The sequence below is a fragment of the Bos indicus x Bos taurus genome, chromosome 15, assembly GCF_003369695.1.
Source record: "Bos indicus x Bos taurus breed Angus x Brahman F1 hybrid chromosome 15, Bos_hybrid_MaternalHap_v2.0, whole genome shotgun sequence".
Lineage (NCBI taxonomy): Eukaryota > Metazoa > Chordata > Mammalia > Artiodactyla > Bovidae > Bos > Bos indicus x Bos taurus.
Window position 1 is genome coordinate 65,908,682 of NC_040090.1, and position 24,799 is coordinate 65,933,480.

Sequence of the window (24,799 nt, forward strand, 5' to 3'; positions counted from 1 at the left end):
AAGAGCCTGGTGGGCTACAATCTATGGGGTCTCAAGAGTTGGACACGACTTAGCAATTAAACCACCACACCACCAAATACTACCCAGAAACATTTATATATTACTTATAATTCTACCTACAGCACACATCTCCCAACTTTACTGAAACCTCAACATTAATGACATAACATGCTATCCTTTTGATTTATTCATATACCTTTCTATGCCCTTAATCCCCAAATAACTGACTTTGCTATATTCTTTTCCAGAGAGTTTCCCTACATTTGTGAGCCCACACAGGGTAATTTATTGGGTGAGGGGGTGTGTGGGGGTGGTGAAAAGAGCATATTTGGGAGTGGTCCCCAGCAATGCCTGTAATTCCCACATGAAAAAAGGAAAAGAGCAACCTATTATTCAAAACCACCTTCTTGCTTAGAACCTGTACCAGAGAAAGTAAGAGCACAGATCTAGACTTTAGGAGACTGCTTGGGTTCAAATTCTGGCTCTACAGATTTTCAAACAAAATGTTTAACTGCTCAAAACATTCAAGTTTTGTCATCTGAAAACAAAGACTGAATAAATAGGCTTATAACTCATCAAAAAGATGATGCTCAGTGAGTAATTCTAATGAAAAGCTTAGTAAGGGAAGAAAGTTAGAACAAAACACTAAAATAAGTTTTCATGGATTTTTCTCAGCCCTTATCATCAAGTCTCAGTCAAGAGACGTGTAAGAGCTGTCTACATGCTAGCAACCTACATCACAAAAATGTCAGATCAGCACTCACCTGAATTTCTCCATTCTTTATTTGTATACAATTAAGAAAGCAAGTTTTTTTTTTTACTTAGGTAAAACCAAAAGCAAAGACACATGCCAGCACACCTACCTGGCAGTTCTACCCGCTCTGTGAATATATGTGTTGGCATCTTCTGGGCAATCAAACTGAAGAACCCAATTTACAGCCGGGAAATCTGTGTAGAAAGAACATCAAGTTGAAAAAGCAGTTCCAAGATCTGCCCTGCTGTACTATTTTTATTTTATAATAATGCTTGCCAGGGCTTCCCATCACATCAAACTGATAGATATCATCTGTGAACACTATTAAAAACAAAATTAATTGCATGAACCAAGAGATAATAAACACTTCTCTTTTTTGATCAACTGAAATAAAATTAATGACAGTGTTTGAATGTGAAGATTATTTTATATCTGATAGAGGAGACAGATTGCTTTGTGTCACACAAAATAATGAAATACTCGGATAGTTAATAACCTAAAAGAACCACTTCTCATGAGCTCCCAGTGAACTATGAAACTGATTTATAAATTTCAACGAAAATTTACTTTTCCTGCTATTTCCATCTCCTAAAGATGTCTTTTTAAATCCCTCTACCCATTTCCTAGCAGTAATTATTTCATATGTATTTCTGGTTGCAAAAGTTTCCATTCATTTCCAGAGATCCTGGTCTCAACAATTTAAGAGAACTACCTTTAGTCATTTATGGATTCTGCTGTAAGGATTTCAGAACAATTTCTATCACAGACAAAAAAGCTGAGGGAGGCAGGAGGAAAGGAAGAAGGGAGGGAAGGAGGGAGGAAAAAGAAAAAAAAAAAAAAACAAAGAAAGACTTGTGAAGATAATGGTACCTACGGGTACCTGAAAGTATAAAAACTATCAAACTATCACTGAGTTATATAAGCTATTCAAAAGGAGTGAATCTATTTAAATGGGCAAAACTCAACAGAAACAAGAGAAAAGATATTTAAAACAACTCTCCTCTTGGGGCTTGAAGTACAAAGTACCTCAGAAGGCAAGGGCATGTTTCAGGGCTATAAACAGGAAGACAGGCTGAAAGCAACACTCAGACCCGCAGGTCCCCTCCTGGTCCTATACACTGGGTCTCCTGAAGAAAAGCTTGTAAAGGCTTCAAACCAAGACACCAGAGAGAGTAGAAGAAAGAGGCACCAGAGCCCTTGAAAACAGGGTACTGAGTGTAAGCCTGAGTTGGAGCCCTCTATGTCTATAGCCAGGCTTCTACAGAGCCAGTAGCAAGCTTAATCCTCTACTCATGAAAGTGACATATTCTTATCTGGACAGACTCAATGTTCAAAAAATACTGAATAGAGTTTGACATCTTGAGTCCTCCACAAGATGACTGACTCCATCCAAAATCTCCTCGCAATGAAGGCCATTAGTCAACAACCATCATCCACATACTAATCACTTCAAATAATCTTTTCTGATGTTTCACTGCTAAATATAATAAAACACAGCCAACTGAGGACAATTAGGAAAAGTCTCAAAAGTAAAAAAGACGGAGGAGTAAAAATGAAACCAGCAGAAGCAGAAACAACGTGAAGAGAACTTTAACCCACTACCTTCAGAGAAATAAAACACTGCATCCGTCAGATGAGAATAAGAGGCTATAAAAAAGAAACACTTAGTACTTAACTAAAATTTTAATCAGAAAAGTTGAAATATAAAATCAAGAAATCTCCCAGAAATAACGAGAGAGAGACAATAAGATGGCAACAGAAGAAACAGAAAATCTAGAGGACTGATCAAAGAAGTCAAATATTCTTCCAGAAAGAGTAAATAAGAGAGGGAAGGGGAAAAATACTATAAAAAAGATATAAGAAAGGAAACAATCAAAGTACACAAATTCCCCATTAGTAAGCAATAATTACATAGTGCAAATAAATACTGAAACTTTATTTAACCAAATCACCAAAGAGGAATTCAGAAGCATATTTCTTGCAAAGGAAAGACATGAGTCTCTATCATGTGCTGCTCAATACAGAAACTTTAGTCAAGTTTAAATTAAAATTTAATACAATAATTCTTTCCTCATTGCACTGGACACATTTCAAGTGGACAACTATCATGTTTAGCTAGTATCTACAGTATTAGTACAAGCACAGAACATTTCAATGATCATAGAAAATTCTATTGAATAGTGCTGGTCTAGATTGAAAAAACATATTGAATGTCTATACACCAAATGGGACCTCACACTAAAGCACATTATCATAAAATTTCAGGACTCTGTAGATAAAAAGAAAACCCTAAGAATAAGCCAGAATAAGAAAAAGAGGCTACAAAAAAACAAAATCAGAAAGGCAAAGGTCTTGTCAACATAATATTGACTACTATAAGATAATGGAGCACTATCTGCAAAGTTTTAAGAGAAAATTGTTTCAAACTAGATTTCAATTCTCAGTCAATTGTCATTTAAGAATAAGACATCATAACACATGTAATAATTCAAAAAATGTACCTCCCATACACTCTTACTTAGGAAGCTATTAAAGAATTAGTCTTTTTTTTTTTCTTTTTTTTTAATTTTATTTTATTTTTAAACTTTACATAATTGTATTAGTTTTGCCAAACATCAAAATGAATCCATCACAGGTATACATGTGCTCCCCCCCTGAACCCTCCTCCCTCCTCCCTCCCCATACCATCCCTCCAGGTCGTCCCAGTGCACCAGCCCCAAGCATCCAGTATCGTGCATTGAACCTGGACTGGCATCTCATTTCATACATGATATTTTACATGTTTCAATGCCATTCTCCCAAATCTTCCCACCCTCTCCCTCTCCCACAGAGTCCATAAGACTGTTCCATACATCAGCGTCACTTTTGCTGTCTCGTACACAGGGTTATTGTTATCATCTTTCTAAATTCCATATATATGCGTTAGTATACTGTATTGGTGTTTTTCCTTCTGGCTTATTTCGCTCTGTATAATAGGCTCCAGTTTCATCCACCTCATTAGAATTAGTCTTTACATAAAAAATAACAGTATTATTAATAAGTCAAAAAAAGGAAGAGAGATATCTGGAAAGAAAGTATCATGTGCATCAAGCTTACAGAGCAACCAGTTCAGATTAGAGCTGGAAACAAAAGGCTGCAATGGGAAGGTCCCCAGGGAAAAAGAAACAGACTATGTTTGAACTGTTAGGAAACTAAACAGATGACATCTGCTGGAACATTTGAGAAAACAGAAAGAAAAACACAAACCTGAACAAATTTTAACTCAATTTGAATATAAGAAAACTACTTAAACCTCTTCTGGACCCTCAGCCACTGCTCAGTGACTGAGCAGTGGCTGAGGGTCCAGAAGAGGTCAGGGAGATGGGGGTGGACATCATTGCCAGGGGCGAGGCTCTAGGCCCCATCAGTGAGCTCTACCCCGAGGCACTCAGTGAAACAGACCCTGAGGAGGCCAGTGCCACGCATCCTCCCCAAGAAGGCAGGGAGGTCTCGACCCCCGAGCCTCTAAAAGTTACTTTTAAACCCCAGGTGAAAGTAGAGGATGATGAATCTCTTTTGCTAGATTTAAAGCAGTAATTATAAAGAGGAATTAAGTATATTATAATTGTAAGTCTCCTTAATCATACAATCTTAGTTTAATTAGTATAGTCATTTACATGTACATGCCATATAGGAAAACATAAATGATATGCTTGTTTCATTTTTAGGTTTAAAATACTCAAGATAATAAGTTATTAATATACATTTCCATGTAACTTCCTGGGGAATTCTTTTTTTTTTCCCTCCCCTGGAGAACTTTTTTTTTCTCTCCTCCCCCAGGGCTTATTTGATTCTATCAGCTTTCTCTCTTAGGTCACTCTCATGGCAGCTATTTTTAAGTTCATTTCTCTTGCCCATCAAAAAAAAAGTTTTCTAGTGAGGGCCAATTAGGTATTTGTCTAGTCTACAACAAATGAAGGGCACATTTGTGGCCATGATTTATTTGCAAGTCAACTCTTGATTTTGGTCTAGATTAATACAAGGGGAATAACTCATGTGTGGATTTCATCTGTTCAAATCAATAGATTTGTTAGTAAATTAGCAGTCACACCCCTTTTTGATGCCTTTGCATAAAAACATGGAAGTGCTGGACTCGAGCACTCGGTTCTGGCATCAGAGCCTTGCTTGTAGCAAGCCACCCGGCAAGTCGTCTGCTAATCGTCTGGTCACTGAAATGAAGAGAGTTCACCTGTCCTGCCCACCCCAGAGGACTGCTGTGAAGATTAATGAAATGTTACACATTCTGGGGGGAGCAAGAACCATTTCCAGAGAAAAGAAACCCCACCGGTTCCTCAAAAACAGAATCGAAATACTTACATCTTCTGAAAAAGCCCTGAGCTTCAAGCAGTAAGGACCTAGGTGGGACAGACACTAAAGTTGGTTTTCCTTTTCACAGAATCAGGAGTGAAAAATAAAGGTTTGGGTGACATCTTTTTCATCAGAGGCTAAACCCAGATCTTGGGTTTGAATTGGGTCTTAAAACATTTCCTGGAAAATTCTTCTCTGATTATCTTCTGCACAGATCTCTGGTGGACTAGAGCAGCATGTTTGAGCATCATGAACTCTGCAACTGTGGCTGTACCTTCAAGAGGCCTCTCTAAAGCCAGACCTTGCGCAATGTTTGGAAAAGACCTCAAATGTTTCTGATTTCCGGAGTGAACCCCTCAAGGTCCACCTGTCTAAAACAGTGTTCAGGGAGTTCATCACAGCTGCTTTGGGAGGAAGCCAGATTCTACCTGTCAGTTAGCTGTAAATCTAACTGATCAGCTAAGTAGGTGATCCAGAAGTAGATACTACTGTTAAAGAGAAAAATGATCATACCAGTTCTTCAATTATGTATGTTTAAATCTTTTGATTTGAGAAAGGGAAGAAATGGAATTACGGGATTTGAAGAATTTGAAGAGTTTTGGACAACAGTTAGCTTTCAGATCAGTTTTAGATGCTCTGGTAGTAACTAAAAATTGTACACGCACACACACAAATCAGCTTTAAAATATTTAACTGAGTTATCCAGCTATTTGGGTTTGGGAGTTTGATTCAGTATCATTTCCTCTTCACCGTGTGTGAATACATAAAATAGTGAACTGTTCCTCTCATTATCTTTTTATAAAGTGTATACAGCTTTGAACAATACTTCAAAAGGAATAATTTTTAAAATGTTATGGTTTAGCAAAAGCTTGGATGCCTAATCAAATATTTCCTTAAAGCCATAATAAATTTGAATTAAAAAAGAAAACTACTTAGAAATATGAAGCTTAATACTAAAAGGAATAATTGCTTCTGGAGAGTGAGGAGTGGGTAAAGCAGGGACTACTATGTCTCATAACTCATTTTTACCCATATTATTCTTTAAGAAATAGAACTGGGAAAAAATTAAGAATAAAATAAAGTTTAAAAAAGATACTGGTATACTCTAAAGATATTCCTGGCTATACCATGAGACACATGACACAAATACACTGGAAATTTACACATCAACATGGAAAGATTGAAAAGCAAGTCATAAACTGGGATATACAATATTGTTTTATAAAACTTCATAAAAACCTAATACTATATATCACTCATGAATACAATCATATAAGCTTTTTAAAATTAAAAAAGAGTTTCTTGACATTTTTTGTGCCATAGTTAAAATCTACAAAACCCTTTTCAGAGTATTTTTAAGTGCATAAAGTAAAACATACAGGATTACAAGAGAAAATAATTATAATGAAATAAACATTCTATTGAATGTTTATATATATGCTTATATATATATATGAATAAGCAATATATATGCTTATTCACTGACATATTAAATAACACAACTTACTTATGTATCGACCACCATAATATCAAAATTGTATTAAGTATAAACAATCATGCAAGATATCTACAGAAACTACAATATAAAATGAAAATATCTATGAGAAAGATTAGAGATCTCTTCAAGACATATTACAGATACCAAGGGAATATTTAATGCAAAAAAAGGCACAGTAAAGGACAGAAATGCTAAGGACGTAACAGAAGTAGAAGAGATTAAAAAGAGGTGGCAAGAATACACAGAACTGTACAAAAAAGGTCTTAGTGACCCAGACAACCATGCTGCTGTGGTCACTCACCTAGAGCCAGACATCCTAGTGTATAAAGTCAAGAGGCCTTAGGAAGCATTACTACGAACAAAGCTAGTGGAGTTAATGGAATTCCAGGTCAAGAAGTAACAGTTAGAACCGGACATGGAACAAGAAACTGGTTCAAAATTGGAAAAGGAATACATCAAGACTGTATATTGTCACTCTGCCTGTTTAACTTTTATGCAGTGTACATCACACAAAATGCCAGGCTGGATGAATCACAAGCTGGAATAAAGATTGCCAGGAGAAATATCAATAACCTCAGATATGCAGATGACACCACCCTAATGGCAGAAAGCGAAGAGGAACTAAAGAGCCTCGTGATGAAGGTGAAAGACGAGAGTGAAAAACCTGGCTTAAAATTCAACATTCAAAAAACTCAGATCATGGCATCCGATCCCATCACTTCATGGCAAATAGATGGGGAAACAATGCAAACAGTGATAGACTTTATTTTCTTGGGCTCCCGTATCACTGCAGATGGTGATGCAGCCATGAAATTAAAAGACGCTTGATCCTTGAAAGAACAGCTATGACAAACCTAGACAGTGTATTAAAAAGCAGAGACATCACTTTGCCAACAAAGGTACATATAGTCAAAGCTATGGTTTTTGCAATAATCATATAGATGTGAGAGTTGGACCATAAAGAAGGCTGAGCACCAAAGAATTGATGCTTTCGAACTGTGGTGCTGGAGAAGACTCTTGAGAGTCCCCAGGACTGCAAAGAGATCAAATCCTAAAGGATATGATTCAATCCTAGGACTGAATCCAGTCAATCCTAAAGGAAATCAACCCTGAATTTTCACTGGAAGGACCGATACAGAAGCTGAAGCCCCAATATTTTGGCCACCTGATGTTAAGAGCTGACTCACTGGAAAAGACCCTGAAGCTGGGAAAGACTGAGGGCAGGAAGAGAAGGGGACGACAGAGGATGAGATGTTTGGATGGCATCATCGACTCAATGGACCTGATTTTGAGAAAACTATGGGAGATAGTGAAGGACAGAGAAGCATGTTGTGCTGCAGTCTATGGATCACAAAGAGTCAGACGCAACTGAGCAACAACACGATTTCAAGTGATGACAAGGCTACAGGTACTAACACAACAATTCAGTGCTTCCATCTATAATTGAAGAAAATATTAAATTCAGTTAAAGGTTAGTAAATATATATACATATAATTTTTTTCTCCATCTAAGTTCACAGACCTCCTGAATTCTATCCCAGACAAGAGGTAAACAGCCTTCATTCAAAGACTGGGAAAGGGGACAAAAAGAATTCCAACTACATCTAGTAAATAGTTGGTTTCTTTAACAAACTGCAAGGAAAATATAACAAAATAGTTATATCTGTTCACTGTGATATATACAGAATATATATCACATGTGCAATATAATTGCTTACATGGAGCTAAACTATTTAAGGTTCAAAAATCAGGAGGGTCAGGTAGAATCAGAGTGTAATACAAGTCAGTTCAGTTCAGTCGCTCAGTCGTGTCCGACTCTTTGCGACCCCATGAATCGCAGCACGCCAGGCCTGTCTATCACCAACTCCCGGAGTTCACTCAAACTCACGTCCACCGAGTCAGTGATGCCATCCAGCCATCTCATCCTCTGTCACCCCCTTTTCCTCCTGCCCCTACTCCCTCCCAGCATCAGTCTTTTCCAATGAGTCAACTCTTCGCATGAGGTGGCTAAAGTACTGGAGTTTCAGCTTTAGCATCATTCCTTCCAAAGAACACCCAGGGCTGATCTCCTCTAGAATGGACTGGTTGGGTCTCCTTGCAGTCCAAGGGACTCTCAAGAGTGTCCTCCAACATCACAGTTCAAAAGCATCAATTCTTTGGCACTCAGCTTTCTTCACAGTCCAACTCTCTCATCCATACATGACCACTGGAAAAACCATAGCCTTGACTAGACGGACCTTTGTTGGTAAAGTAATGTCTCTGCTTTTCAATATGCTATCTATGTTTCAAAACTACACATTCAAAACAGTAATGAGGGATTAGGGAGTAGGAGAGGGTAGTCGGAATGAGTAATTGGGGCTGAGAAACAGCCTAGAGATCTCTAAAAAATATGCATACTTGACTACTGTTGCCTGTCACATTCAAATGGACTAATACAATGACTGAGATATACTTTAAAACACTCCCAGAGTGACAGGACACAAGCACTAAGGGAGATCAAGAAAAAGATAACCACTCAAACTGGGTACAATGTACAACAAGGGTACTTTAGGCTCAATTCCTTCATACATGTTTAAAATCTGCCACAATAATTAATGCAATAAGATTGATAGAAGAATTCAAATTACCACTTATTTCTCTTCATCCTTTTTCTTACCTCTAGTTTTCCTCTGTAATTACTTCCATAGCCCATCCCACTCCCACAAAGCCATCAGTTGTATAATATTACAGTGGCTTTTTCAAAGTTTAAACACATTAAATGTAGTGATCTTAAAAAGTAAAATGTTTGGAGAAAAGATGGATTTCATTGATTTTTCTTGTAACAGTATTTGTCAAGTTTCCAATAGAAACAATTTTTTTTCATAGCTTTAAATTTTTAACTTTCCTTTGATTCTACAGGCTCCTTAAGATTCTGTGATGCAATTACTATCATGAGCCAATAAGAGCACAAAAAGTGAAACTACTACAAAAACTTTCACTGACATATCCTTAGTTTAGTCATCTCAGTTGTCAATTTACTTATTTTTCTTTTATAAAATAAGAAAGCCCAATTATTTGAGTCAAACTATTTGAATTACAAAAATATACCCTTTATAAGCCCCTGATCACAGAAAATTTTCTAAAAAGAAGTTTTCTTACCCAGCCCCCTGGCTGCAATATCAGTAGCAAAGAGCACTGCAGCTCTCTTGCGAACAAATTCGTTATAGACTTCCATTCTTCTCATCTGCTGCTGTCGCCCATGCAGGGCGAGGAGGGAAACACCAGGACGCAGCCGGCAGAACACTCGGTACAGATACTGAACCTAGGTGTTAACCGAAAAATTATTTGGTACTTCTGGGTAACAGCAGGAAGTAAGCTTACAAAATGAACAGAAAAATGCATTATGGAGCACACATTTAATTAAAGTACAGAATAGAGAAAAGGAAATGTAGTCTGGAGCTGTGGTCTTCAAACATTTTTGCTCATATTATTTTTCCTAAAAGAATTTTGAAATAAATATGCTCTCCCCAAACTGTTAAGTTTAGTATCTGACATTTCTAAGTGGTTGCAAAGAATGTCATATCTGGCCAATTTAAATATATTTTAAAGTAAAGACTTACCTCTCATAAATGTATCCAACAGATTCTAAATAGCACAACAATTTGATATCTGTCACCAGTTATTTCAAAATATATAAAAATAATAGGGGAGACTACACATGTGTGGGGCAGGGCCCCTCAATTTTGCTGCAAACCTAAGACTGCTATAGAACAGTCTTTAAAAAAGGAAAATTGCTAACAAAATGTGAAGAACCTCTTCTTCAACAGAAAAATTTTACATCATTTCTTTTCCTCCTTGAACTCATATTTCTATTTCCTGACCTCACAGAATTTTGTCTTATTTTATGCAAAGTCTCTTATTGATTACTTTATCACAATCCATTACTTTCAACAACAAAACTATGTATATATATTTTAATTTTAACTTTCTGTAGCCATAAAGCTGCATTAAAAGTTCTCAGACTCAGTTACTATTACAATTATTAGTATGCTGCTGCTGCTAAGTCACTTCAGTCATGTCCGACTCTGTGTGACCCCACAGATGGCAGCCCACCAGGCTCCCCCGTCCCTGGGATTCTCCAGGCAAGAACACTGGAGTGGGTTGCCATTTCCTTCTCCAATGCATGAAAGTGAAAAGTGAAAGTGAAGTCGCTCAGTCGTGTCCGACTCTTAGCGACCCCATGGACTGCAGCCTACCAGGCTCCTCCGTCCATGGGATTTTCCAGGCAAGAGTACTGGAGTGGGTTGCTATTGCCTAGAGCTGGCCAAAAAAAAGAGTTGTTAGAATTTAATTTAAAAAATAAAATTATCTCTCTCAATATATGAGACTAGATGAAGCTATTGCTTTAGTTTTATTTTTCTTTAGTTTACATACTTACAAATGAATACTAGTGATTGCTAAACTGAGGCAGAATCCAGCACCATTTTATCCCATTTCTCTAATATAGGTGTTAAGAACATCTTTTTCTTAACAGAAAATACAGAAAATGGACTAGAAGGAAGCTTAACTTTTTGAGTTCCTATAAAATGTGTCATGATGGTATATTACAAATAATTTCATCTAAGCCGCTTCAGTCATGTCTGATTCTGTGTGACCCCATGGACAGCAGCCCACCAGGCTCCTCCGTTCACAGGATTCTCCAGGCAAGAATACTGGAGTGGGCTGTCATTTCCTTCTCCACATCTATCAGCTAGTAACTCCATTAAGTCTTCCTTCAAATTTTGTTGGAAGAATGGGAAACCACCGAATTACAAAATTGACTTGCTACCCCAGCATTAGTTATTCATTTTCTCATATAATACTCTGGTGCTAGGAAGATTCTCTCATCCTAAGACAATGCACCAGTACGACTAGGCATAAGGGACTCCTCCTTTCCTTTTGTAAAGTTTTTTAAAAGGCTACTGTGAAAGCGGAGATGAGAAAGAACCCACAGACAAGACCACAGATACACTCTTAGGCAACCAATATCAGAAAAGGACACATGGAAATGGAAGAACTACAGAAATGGAAGATCAACCAAGAGCCTAAGAAAAAGTTAAGCATGGTTTAAACTGCATAGTAGCAGGAGGGGTGGCGAGAGGTGGTAAAACTAACAACTGTCAACAGATTGAATGTGAGTTAAGGACAGGCAAGAATTTAAGATTTGATCATTTAATGAGATGGGAAGAGTTGGAGGGAGCAGATCTCAGAAATAGCAAATCTTAAATTGCTTACCCAAATGGAAATATCTAGAAGTCAAATAGATATACAAGTCAAGGGCTCAGGAAAGAAGCCAAGGCTTAAGATGTGGATTTGGCAATTGTTAGAATACAGACAGCATTTAAAGTCACAGAACTGAAGAGGTATAGAAAGAATATAGATCAAAAAAGGGCAGAGTATACTTTTTCCACTGTGAAGAAGAAAAGCAGAGTATTACAGAGTAAAAACTTTAAACATTAACACTTAAAATTATTTTCTTGTACGTAAATATGAAAAATATCCATTCTTTAGGGAAATATAAAAATCTAAAAGAAGTCCTAAAAAATCTGAAGTCATTCTTTACATGGAAAAATAATGAAGTTCTGTGCTTTCCTCAAAATAGAGACAGACACTACTTATCTTCCCCATCAACTGGAGGAAAACTCACTGCATATTCATCATGCTAAGCTACTGCAAAAGCTATAAATCTAGAATCAATCTACTATATACCAACAACTATATGTTATCAGGAAATCTAAAATATAGTAAAAGAAAAGTAACATACAAAAACGAACCATAGTTTATTCTCTTAAAGAGAAAAGACCAAGTTTTCTTATACATCACTGAATCCTTTACTTACAAGCACATGACTAGTGTTTAAGAAATGCTGATAAACAAAGGCAGATATAATGAAAACACTACCAAAGGACAGAGGAAGGTGCAATTCATTGTCAAAAGAGGGTTGGGGAGTGTCAGAAAAGGACTTTCAGGCATAAAACTTGAGCTTGAGCTTAGCCTTAAAGGACAGTAATCATTCCTCCAGATGGAGGAGCACAGGGAGATAAGCAGATCAGCATGAACAAAGACAAAGAGGCAGGGAAATAAATGGCGTATTCACAGAGGGTAAGGTAGACATTAGGTCATAAAGACCTCTAGTTAGCCTAGCCATTCAACTGTTGTTCTACCAATATTTATTGAGGACTACCATGTTCTAAGTATTGTGCTGGATGCTAACAACACTGAAGTGAAAACAGTTTCTGCCTTTCCTTATTGAGCTTGAAGTCTCATTCATGGGTTTCTTTAAAAATGAAGACACAAGATTCTCATTATCTACAAATCTCTTCACATTTAGCACTGCATTTATTAAAAAAGAAAAGTAGCATTTTATAACTGAAACTTGAAATTTATACATGATAATTCAACAAGAATAACTTAAGAACAATAAACACAAGGTACCTCTTTACAACTGGAGAAAAATACAATACTTTTCTTCTTCAGGTGACTTCTCAAAAAGGAATACAGCACACTTATTTTTTGCTGCAGCTCACAAACTATGTAGTTCTGTTCCAAAGTAGCAGGGGTGCTTATGTAAATAAGAGGGAAAATATTAAAAATATGTCATGTTGGTAACTTTGAAATCCAGACCAAAAAATAAGACAAATGTTAATAATGGTATGCCTCCCAAGCAAATCTTTCATACACACATACATACATATCCCAAAAAAAACTTTCTCTATTGCCCCTTAGGAAATGAATACAGCATTGTGTCCAAAATACACTCAAAATCATTTACAGATTAAATATCAAAAATATACCTGATCTCCAAGGGGGAAGAATGGGGAAAGGAACAGTTAGGTAGTTTGGGATTGCCATTTAAAATGGATAACCAACAAGGACCTACTGTACAGCATAGGGAACACTGCTCAATGTTATGTGGCAGCCTAGATGGGAGGGGAGTTTGGGGGAGAATGGATGCATGTATATGTATGGCTGAATCCCTTTGCTATCCACCTGAAACTATCACAACATTGTTAATCGGCTATACTCCAATACAAAATAAAAAGTTTGAATATATATAGATATATACATATCTATCTCGGAGAAGGCAATGGCACCCCACTCCAGTACTCTTGCCTAGAAAATCCCATGGATCTTCCTGGAAGATCCCATGGAGGAGCCTGGTGGGCTGCCATCTATGGGGTCGCACAGAGTCGGACACGACTGAAGCGACTTAGCAGCAGTAGCCGAAGCATCAGTTCAGTTCAGTTCAGTCATTCAGTCATGTCCGACTCTTTGCAACCCCATGAATCGCAGCACACCAGGCCTCCCTGTCCATCACCAACTCCCGGAGTTCACCCAGATTCATGTCCATCGAGTCAGTGATGCCATCCAGCCATCTCATCCTCTGTCGTCCCCTTCTCCTCCTGCCCCCAATCCCTCCCAGCATCAGAGTCTTTCCCAATGAGTCAACTCTTTGCATGAGGTGGCCTAAGTACTGGAATTTCAGCTTTAGCATCATTCCTTCCAAAGAAATCCCAGGGCTGATCTCCTTCAGAATGGACTGGGTGGATCTCCTTGAAGTCCAAGGGACTCTCAAGAGTCTTCTCCAACACCACAGTTCAAAAGCATCCATTCTTTGGTGCTCATCTATTTCTGCTTTATTGACTATGCCAAAGCCTTTGACTGTGTGGATCACTGTGGAAAATTCTGACAGAGATGGGAACACCAGACCACCTGACCTGCCTCTTGAGAAATCTGTATGCAGGTCAGGAAGCAACAGTTAGAACTGGAGATGGAACAACAGACTGGTTCCAAATAGGAAAAGGAGTATGTCAAGGCTGTATATTGTCACCCTGCTTATTTAACTTCTATGCAGAGTACATCATGAGAAACACTGGACTGGAAGAAACACAAGCTGGAATCAAGATTGCCGGGAGAAATATCAATAACGTCAGATATGCAGATGACACCACCCTTATGGCAGAAAGTGAAGAGGAACTACAAAGCCTCTTGATGAAAGTGAAAGTGGAGAGTGAAAAAGTTGGCTTAAAGCTCAACATTCAGAAAACGAAGATCATGGCATCCAGTCCCATCACTTCATGGGAAATAGATGGGGAAACAGTGGAAACAGTGTCAGACTTTATTTTTCGGGGCTCCAAAATCACTGCAGATGGTGACTGCAGCCATAAGATTAAAAGACGCTTACTCCTTGGAAGGAAAGTTATGACCAACCTAGATAGCATATTCAAAAGCAGAGACATTACTTTGCCAACAAAGGTCTGTCTAATCAAGGCTATGGTTTTTCCTGTGGTCATGTATGGATGTGAGAGTTGGGACTATGAACAAGGCTGAGCACCAGCCGCAGCATACATATATCTGTATCTATATATAAATATACACATGCAAACAGGGGTCACCTCTACAACGGTAGGGTCAAGGATCAATTGAAGGATATAAGGGAACTTGCTGGGCTGATGCTAAGGTTCCATCTCTTAGTAGGCCCTTGGGTTACAGAAATATTCACATTTATCAAAATTAAGCAAATTTACTCAATTTGCTCATAGCATTGTATGTAAATCTTATATTAAGAAAGAAAATCTCTATACAAATATTTAACTCTAGCTACTGATATACGTACTGAAATGTTTAAAGGAAGTGTACAGCTGTCTGCCAATTTCTTTGAAATGCATCAAAAATAAGATGGGTTAATATATAGAGGGATGGATAAATGGACAGTAAATGGATGCTACTACCACCAAGTAGCATCCAGGTGGTGGGTATAGGGTTTTAACTGTAAAATTCTTTCAACCATACACATTTGAAATCTCTCATAATAAAAATGTTATAGAGAAATATACATGCATTTACTCTTTGAACTAATAAACCTACTTTTAGGATTCTGTTCCAAAAAATAATCTGGTAAAAACACAAAAAGATATACTATCATTTAATTTACACGGCAAAAAAAAAAAAGATGGAAATCAACCCATATGTCCATCAGTAAAAAACTTGTAGAATGAACCACTGTACATCCACACAATTACATAGCATACAACTATAAAAAAGGAATGAGGTTATCAGAGAAATGCAAATCAAAACCACTATGAGGTACCATTTCACACCAGTCAGAATGGCTGCCATCCAAAAGTCTACAAATAATAAATGCTGGAGAGGGTGTGGAGAAAAGGGAACCCTCTTACACTGTTGGTGGGAATGCAAACTAGTACAGCCACTATGGAGAACAGTGTGGAGATGCCTTAAAAAACTGGAAACAGAACTGCCTTATGATCCAGCAATCCCACTGCTGGGCATACACACTGAGGAAACCAGAAGGGAAAGAGACACGTGTACCCCAATGTTCATCGCAGCACTGTTTATAATAGCCAGGACATGGAAGCAACCTAGATGTCCATCAGCAGATGAATGGATAAGAAAGCTGTGGTACATATACACAATGGAGTATTACTCAGCCATTAAAAAGAATACATTTGAATCAGTTCTAATGAGGTGGATGAAACTGGAGCCTATTATACAGAGTGAAGTAAGCCAGAAGGAAAAACATAAATACAGTATACTAACGCATATATATGGAATTTAGAAAGATGGTAACAATAACCCGGTGTACGAGACAGCAAAAGAGACACTGATGTGTAGAACAGTCTTATGGACTCTGTGGGAGAGGGAGAGGGTGGGAAGATTTGGGAGAATGGCATTGAGACATGTAAAATATCATGTAAGAAACGAGTTGCCAGTCCAGGTTCAATGCACGATACTGGATGCTTGGGGCTAGTGCACTGGGACGACCCAGAGGGATGGTATGGGGAGGGAGGAGGGAGGAGGGTTCAGGATGGGGAACACATGTATACCTGTGGTGGATTCATTTTGATATTTGGCAAAACTAATACAATTATGTAAAGTTTAAAAATAAAATAAAATTAGGAAAAAATAAAAAAATAAAAAAGGAATGAGGAATCTATATAGTGCTATGATATGATCACTAGGGCATACTGTTAACTGAAAGAAGCAAAATTTGATACCATTTATGGGACTGAAGGTATATATACATTCATGCACATATAGGCATCCCTTGGGTGTGTGTTTATATAAAGGGAGAAAAGGGAAGCCTCTTGATGAAAGTGAAAGAGGAGAATGAAAAAGTTGGCTTAAAACTCAACATTCAGAAAACTAAGATCATGGCATCCAGTCCCATCACGTCATGGCAAATAGATGGGGAAACAACGGATATGGTGACAGACTTTATTTTCTTGGGCTCCAAAATCACTGCAGATGGTGACTGCAGCCATGAAATCAAAAGATGCCTGCTTCTTGGAAGAAAAGTTACAACCAACCTAGACAGCATATTAAAAAGCAGAGACATCATTTTGCCAACAAAGGTTCATATAGTCAAAGCTATGGTTTTTCCAGTAGTCATGATGGATGTTAGAGTTGGACTGTAAAGAAAGCTGAGCACCAAAGACTTGATGCTTTTGAACTGTCGTGTTGGAGAAGACTCTTAAGAGTCCCCTGAACTGCAAGGAGATCAAACCAGTCTATCCTAAAGGAAATCAGTCCTGAATATTCATTGGAAGGACTGATGCTGAAGCTGAATCTCCAAACTTTGGCCACCTGATGCGAAGAACTGACTCATTGGAGAAGACCCTGATGCTGGGAAAGACTGATGGCAGGAGGAGAAGGGGACGTCAGAGGATGAGATGGTTAGATGGCATCAGCGACTCGATGGACATGAATATGAGCAAGCTCTGGTAGTTGGTGGACAGGGAAGCCTGGCAGGCTGCAGTCCATGGGGTCGCAAAGAGTCAGACACGACTAAACTGACAGCAATATAAAGGAAATACACTGGTGTACTTCTGCATATAATCTGATACACAACTCAGAAAAATTCAATTCTGATTTTTCTGATCCTTTACAATTTAAGAGTAAATATTCTTTTATGCCTTAAAATATTCTCAACCATAATCTCTCAGGGTTTATGAAACTAACTGTTAAGTTGGTAAAAGGGAAAATTCAGTAACAATATTAAACAAAATTCAATAGCAGCTGCTTTTTATAGTGCTTCTGGTGAATTTGAAATTACAGAGTATTGCAGTCATTACCAGATAAGCTGCAGTTTTGTAAATTATGTTGCTAAATATCTGCCTTCTACATTCTAAAATGTTTTCTGAAAGTCACATCTTTTACAAATGATGGAACTGCTTTCAAGAATTATGAAGTAAACAATTTTTACACTCAGTTTTTTGTAACTAACTCTATGATCTACAGATAAAGACCAACTATTATCTACAGAAATTAGGGACAGGGATAATATGTACAATTGCAATTTAGAGACCATCTAATATTGAAAAATGAGTGTCTAGTGAGTTTTTAAAACAGGCAGAAATGAAACAGCAAAAAAAGAAAATCAAAAGACCTAAACAATCTTTAGACTATCAAATTAATTGTACTAAGAATTTCAATAGCTATCTCAACACAACTTTACAAACAAAAACCAATGTCTACTCAATGGTAAGCCAAGGAGGTAACTATACCTCATATATCTCCTGCTATCCCATTCCTGAGGAGTTCTTGATAACCAAAGCTACAAGAACTCAGATTTTCCAAAGTTCATTCATTAGGATCATCAGGAAGTATAGAATTTAGCCTCTTCTCAGGCTTTTTTTAATCCTAGACATCTATTGGTTGAACAAAGTCAAGGTGGCCCTGAATGGCCATATTCCCTGCATTTAAAGATCTTCCAAGAGGATAACTCAATTCATTTTCCCAATATATTTCTTTTCATGCTAGCATTTCACAGCAAGAAGTGAAAGACAGAGATAATGGAAGGGGTGAGCCCACATTGAGATCATCAACACAGATTTAATTTAAAGTCACTGGAAAACGTTTCTCAAAGCCACATCCGTCCACGGTCTGCACGTATGTATGTATGTATGTATGTATGATTCATACCAAACATACATACATTTTCAGCTGTCATAACATCAAAATACACTTTAAAACATTTCCCTCAATCCATTTACTATCTCTCTCTCTCTCTCACACACACACACACACACACACACCCCTTCTACTGCCACAAAGACCAGGAGTCCCCAACCTTGGTAGCAGTTGTGGCCTGGTAGCAATCAGGTCTCACAGCAGGAGGTGAGCGAGCAAAACTTCAACTCTATCTACTGCCACTCCCCATCTCATTACCACCTGACCTCTGCCTCCTGTCAGATCAGCAGCATTAGGTTTTCAAAGGAACGTGAAACCTACTAAGCTTGAATCATTCAGAAACCAGCGCACCCCACCCCACCCCACCCCCAATGTCAGTAGAAAACTTGTCTTCCACGAAATTGGTCCCAGGTATCAAAAAGTAGGAGATGGCTGACACAGACACACATTTTACTTTCCAGTTTTAGTGAGACCAAAACAAAACAGCTGTTGCTGGAATGTTTGAAATAGCAAAGTATTTTGCTAAATATTAATGCATTTGATAAAATGTGCTCCATAGCACATTAGCCCTGCATAATACAGCTAAAAAAAAAGATTCTAAACCAAAATAATTTTGATAAATGCAGAAAGCTTTATTCATCTCCCACTGCTTTTAAGAATCACAATGTTCATAAAAATATCAAAGGTTCTGAGAAGTCTTAAAGAACACCGCTTTACCTTAACTCAACATTTGCTATTTAACTATCCAGGAACACGTTTTCCCACCTTATTCCCATTTTATGGGGGTAATTTGTTCCCCGTACCACAATTTGGGAAATACTACATTAGAGTTGTCTCACATTTAAAGGTGTATTGAGAATTTAAATAATTTTTACCAGTATATTCACTATGTTTGCATATTTAATCAATAACATTAATATGCTTTCCTAGAAAAGCACATTAATTTGAAATGTTAAATTCTCAATCTAAAAAGAGAACCCCGATTTTGATTGAATCAAATATGATTTCAAATAATACATACCTGTATTTTGCTTTTTCATGAACCCAAACATACTCAGGATTTTTCAAACTCAAGCGTGCAAGGTCCTTTACAGATTTGGTTTGTGTAGCTGAGAAAAGCAAAGTCTGACGTTTCTTGGGAAGGTTTTCAATAATAGCATTCATGGTGTCAGCAAAGCCCATATCCAAGATTCTATCTGCTTCATCAAGAACTAAAAAGGGAAAATGCACACTGAACTACAATATTTAACATACACATTAGGCTAAAAGCAATATGGTATTCTGGATAGGATTCTAGAACAGAAAAAGGGAATTAGTGGAAAAACTGGTGAAATAAAACAAGAAGTTCGGAATTATTAAATAAATGCGTCAATGTTAGGGCTTCCCAGGTGGCTCAGTGGTAAAGAATCCACCTGCCAATGCGGGAGACTTGGGTTTGATCCCTGCGGTGGGCGGGGGGAAGATCCTCTGAAGGAGGAAATGGCAACCCACTCCAGTATTCTTGCCTGAAAAATTCCATGGAGCCAGGCGGGCTACAGTCTATGGGGTCACAAAGAGTCAGACACGGGTGAGAAACTCAGCAGGGGCACACACACACACACCAGTGTTAGTAACTTACTTTGGCAAAACTACCAAAGTTATAGAAGATGTTACAATGGGGAAACTGAGGGAAGGAAAGGTATAGAGGAACTGTCTGTACTATCACTGCAACTATTCTATAAAGCTAAAATTATTCCGAGACAAAAAGTTGATTTAAAAAATATACTATAGGTAACATAGTAAGTAGATGATGATTTTTATCTTTCACCTTAAAAGATAACTCTTAGCAGTGTCAAATACTGAGGAATCTAATTTCATATGCAATAGAGTGCTTATCTCTTTCTGACTCTTCTGACTTAAAAAAGGTCTCAGTTGTACTCTCTGGATTTAGAACTATATGTCAAAAAATTGCTTAGAGTTCTTTTTAAGATTTTTAATCACAGTATTTATTCAATAAAACATTTCTATCATTAAAATTTATGACAGCTAGCTCCTAAGACTGAGATTATTTTCATAAAGATTCATTAGACTTACCTAACATTTGGAGATTGGTAGCATGAAAACATATTGTTTCATCCATGTGTTGAAGAAGCCGACCCGGTGTGCAAACAAGTATATTTATGTTATTGATCCTCTCAGCTTCATGCTTCAGATCCTGAAAACAGTTGTTTTCTTTGATTACAGACACATCACTGAGCAGCCTGTGTACCAAAACTATATAAGCCATCTACATGTGGCATTTCATCATAGCAATGTAGATACTCTAGAAATAAATGTAGTTTCTCCCTTATGTTTTTACAGCCTATCCAAATTTCTGGGCCAAATACAAGTCCTTAGTTAAGAACTAAAGAACTCAGAATTCCTCTAGATCCTTAATCATATGCAGGATTTTGAAGCCATGAGAAATACATGAATGCTCTAAGTCTTTATCTCCTCCTGTGTCTGCCAGAACCGACTTAAAAACTAGAATTAAACCCATTCTTTAAGTCAGAATCCAGGGACAATGAACAGGCTCTGTGATACCACTCGCTGCATTTCCTGGACTGCAGAAAAAGAGTTGAGTTCTCCAATTTCTAGAAAATCCCTCCTCGAAAGAAGAGCCATAGAATGTTATTTGTTAAAGCTGGGTGACAGGTACATGAGTATGTGAGGACTTGTGATATTCATTCTTTTCTTGGGCATGTCTGCATATAAATTCAAGAATTCAAGTATTTATCCTCACAACCTAGAAGAGACTTGAACAGAAACAAGCAGTCCAGGTAAACTAAAAGAAAGAGAGGTGGAGCAGCAGGCTTTACCAGGACCTAAAATAAACACTCCTCAAAACTACCTTCTATTCACTTCCCTTTCTTCTGCTGCTGACCCAGCAATGTTCTGAATTATTCAACCTCTCAGATACTTTATTGAAAGGAACTAGTCCACATACTGAAACGGTACCTTTCCCAGTGAATATTAACAAACAGATTTTTCATGTTAGTTGGAATTAATTAATCTCAGAGAATCTGATCAGTCCAGATATCCTGACAAAACAAACTTTCTGGACCTGCAAAACTCAGACTCTAGATGACAGTGACCACACCAGGATGCTACCACCCACTGTCTAGGGGGCCAGCCTGTCTGTTTAGATAAAATCTCCACCGCTTCCTGGTCAACTGCCACAGTGCTCCAACATAAGGCACGGAAGGAAAGAAAGAAGGATAAGGATAAAAAGACAAACCTTTCCACCGATGATGAGGCCAGCTGAAAAGTCATGATTCTTCCCTACTTTTCGGAGAACCTCAAATGTCTGATAGGCCAGTTCTCTTGTAGGTGATATAATCAGAACCCCCAGCCCATCTGCTGAGGTCCACTGCAAGCGATACAAGGCTTCCAGCACCTCAAAAAAGAACAAATCCACATTCAGTAAGTCCTTCAGAGAGCCAGCTTTTTGACTGCCTTGCCACTCCAAATCAGAGGCACCTTCCAAGCAGAAAGCATACCATCATGAGTCTCAATCAGAAGAAACTGTTTGCTTTGTTTCTTCTTTTCCTTCTACCCATCAGAGCATCCTTCCCCAAGTCACAGAGGGAAGGAAAAGACGCCCTATGGCAGCTCAGCTGCTACCGGAGACACACCATGAGGAGACTGGCGATCAGTGGAAGGTCTGTACAGTCCACAGGCCATTAAAACATATTTCAGAAAAATATCTGTCATCATTTTCTGAACAGAAACCACATTAAAATAAACTGTATAACTGCTATAGTTATACAGTGACTAGAATTTTCAAGATATTGCTATAAAAAATTAGGATTTGAGAGAAAAATGATTTTGTAACATTTGGAACCAAAAACCACATGTCATTTTTGAGTTGATTATTCAGCAGAAATTAAAAACTATGAGACCAACCACATAACAGATGTAAGTGAATTCCTCAGAGGCTCTATTGTTTTACTGCTATAAAAGACAATATCCTGGAAAAATCTCAATTTCCTTAGAGTGAGCATGTTTTGGCTTTATTCTAAACAAGTGGCAAGCATAAATGCGACTCACAGGTTTGCAAGAGAACAGAAACAGCCTTCCCCGCCACCCCACCAGGCTCACTGCAGAGCAGAACCACTCTGACCTGCCACCCTGGAACACCCCATAACCTTCAGGAATTCAGGCTTGTGAACACATATAACAATTTATTCCTTCAGTAAGTGATGGAGTGCCCACCATGTGCAAGGTGCTATATTAGGACAAGGGGCATACCACAGAAAACAAGAGAGATGTGACACCTGTCTGATAAAGCCAGCATTCTAGCCAGGGAAACCCAACCCCAAACAACTCTCCACATAATTATCTATTTCTATCTAGGCACAGAATGCTTTAAAATCATGTAACAAAGGACCTGACCCAACATGAAAAAAACACTTACTGGAACAAGAAAAGCCAAAGTCTTGCCAGATCCAGTCTTGGCGGCCCCGAGGACATCTTTACCTTGCAAAGCCAACCCAATGGTCTGCTTCTGTATCTCAGTTACCAAACGGTACTGGGCTTCCTGCAAACCTGCCAGTACAGACGGGAAGAAAATGACACTTTAGAGCATCCCTGATGCATGTGAGCATCCACAGTTCAGGGGTGCCGAACTGTGCACCCCTCGCTCCCAGAATTCGTATGTTGAATCCCAACTGCCGGTATTTAGACTGCAACCATATTTGGAGACAGGTGATTAAAGAGGTAATTAAGTTAAAATAAGTCCATTTGAGTGGGCCCTAATCCAATGTGAAAGAAAGGAAGAAAGTGAAGTCGCTCAGTCGTGTCCAACTCTTTGGGACCCCATGGACTGTAGTCCACCAGGCTCCTCTGTCCATGGGATTCTGAGGCAAGAATACTGGAATGGGTTGCCATTTCCTTCTCCAGGGTATCTTCCCGACCCAGGGATCGAACCCGGGTCTCCTACATTGCAGGCAGATGCTTTACCCTCTGAGCTACCAGGGAAGCCAATCCAATCTGACTGATGTCCTTACAAAACGGGAAATTTTGGACACAAAAACAAATACTAGGGGTGTGAGTACACAGAGCGACAACTACTTTACGAAGCAGCAGGGGGCTGACCATCCGTAAACCAAGGAGAGAGGCCTGAACAGACGCCTCCATTATGGCCCTCGGAGGAAACCACCTCTGCCAGGACCTTGATCACAGACTTCCAGCCTCCAGAACTCTGAGAAAACAAATTTCTATTGTTTAAGCCACCCAGTCTGTTATTTTTGTTCTGGAGGCACTAGCAAATCAATACAAAAAAAAGGTGTCACAATTTTGTTTGTTCTCTTGCTTATTTTAATTAACATTTTAATTACTTGGAGGCCCTGGCACCTTGGATTTTTTACTACTGTCTCTTAACCAGTCCAGAAAGAATGAGAATGACAAATCAGTAAAACTTAATTAACATTGTTTCTTGTTACAGGCTTTCATGATATCAAAATTACTTGCCAAAGTAAGATTTTTTTTTCCAGGTTAAACTTTCTCTAAACTTTTTTCCATTTATAACAAGGTATCAAGAAGTCCCAACAATATATCCCAAGATCACTATGAACTTACCTTTCAGTGTTTTTTTGGACAAGGGGAAATCTGAAAATCTTGTAATTTCATTTACATTTATCTGAAAAGTAAAAAGGGACTACATTAGACAAGACAAAATAACATATTGCATCATTCGTTTTGCAACAAAGCTAATTTTTGTCTAAACTGTGCTGCTTAGCTCATCATTTGTACTACAGGAGTAAATTCAAGCATCACTCTAGTTAAAAACCATCATTCCCTCTGGAAAAAATATGCCTTGAGGAAGCTCTCATCAAAAATATAACTTTGTAATCATTTCTACTTTAAAAAAAAGAAAACTTCACTCAACATACACACTACTACCACACACTGCTACCTTCAATATCCTCGAAAACCTCTAAAATGTTAACACAATAAGTCATCATCACATCAATTTTAGGAAGAAAATTTACTGTCAGCCCATTCTTCGAAGAATATCAGTTTAGGAAGTAAGGGGCAAAATGACTACAAACCAAAGACCATGATGAGAACAGGTCTCTTTACACAATTTGGAGAATAAACAGAAATTATGTGCAGAAATATATCTTGCTAGCACAAACCTCTCAAATCCAACCTGACAACTACTCATTTGGGGGTATACTGAGAAAGGAGTATTATTTAACAATAACCAGTGGAAGTGTCTCTGTAATGAT

The 24,799-nt window shown here is 38.1% G+C and overlaps 1 protein-coding gene across 1 annotated transcript in view; it reads right to left on the reverse strand.

The window, feature by feature from the left end:
• The window catches only part of DDX10 (DEAD-box helicase 10), a 318,321-nt gene that overhangs the window by 280,025 nt on the left and 13,497 nt on the right, over nucleotides 1–24,799 (reverse strand). Inside the window, exons 2-9 of the mRNA XM_027563817.1 lie at nucleotides 24,147–24,207; nucleotides 22,984–23,114; nucleotides 21,805–21,963; nucleotides 20,622–20,742; nucleotides 19,570–19,759; nucleotides 13,053–13,179; nucleotides 9,738–9,900; nucleotides 864–948 (exon numbers count right to left, since the gene is read on the reverse strand). Coding sequence (XP_027419618.1) covers nucleotides 864–948; nucleotides 9,738–9,900; nucleotides 13,053–13,179; nucleotides 19,570–19,759; nucleotides 20,622–20,742; nucleotides 21,805–21,963; nucleotides 22,984–23,114; nucleotides 24,147–24,207 — 1,037 coding nt within the window. The remainder of the gene's footprint in view (nucleotides 1–863; nucleotides 949–9,737; nucleotides 9,901–13,052; nucleotides 13,180–19,569; nucleotides 19,760–20,621; nucleotides 20,743–21,804; nucleotides 21,964–22,983; nucleotides 23,115–24,146; nucleotides 24,208–24,799) is intronic.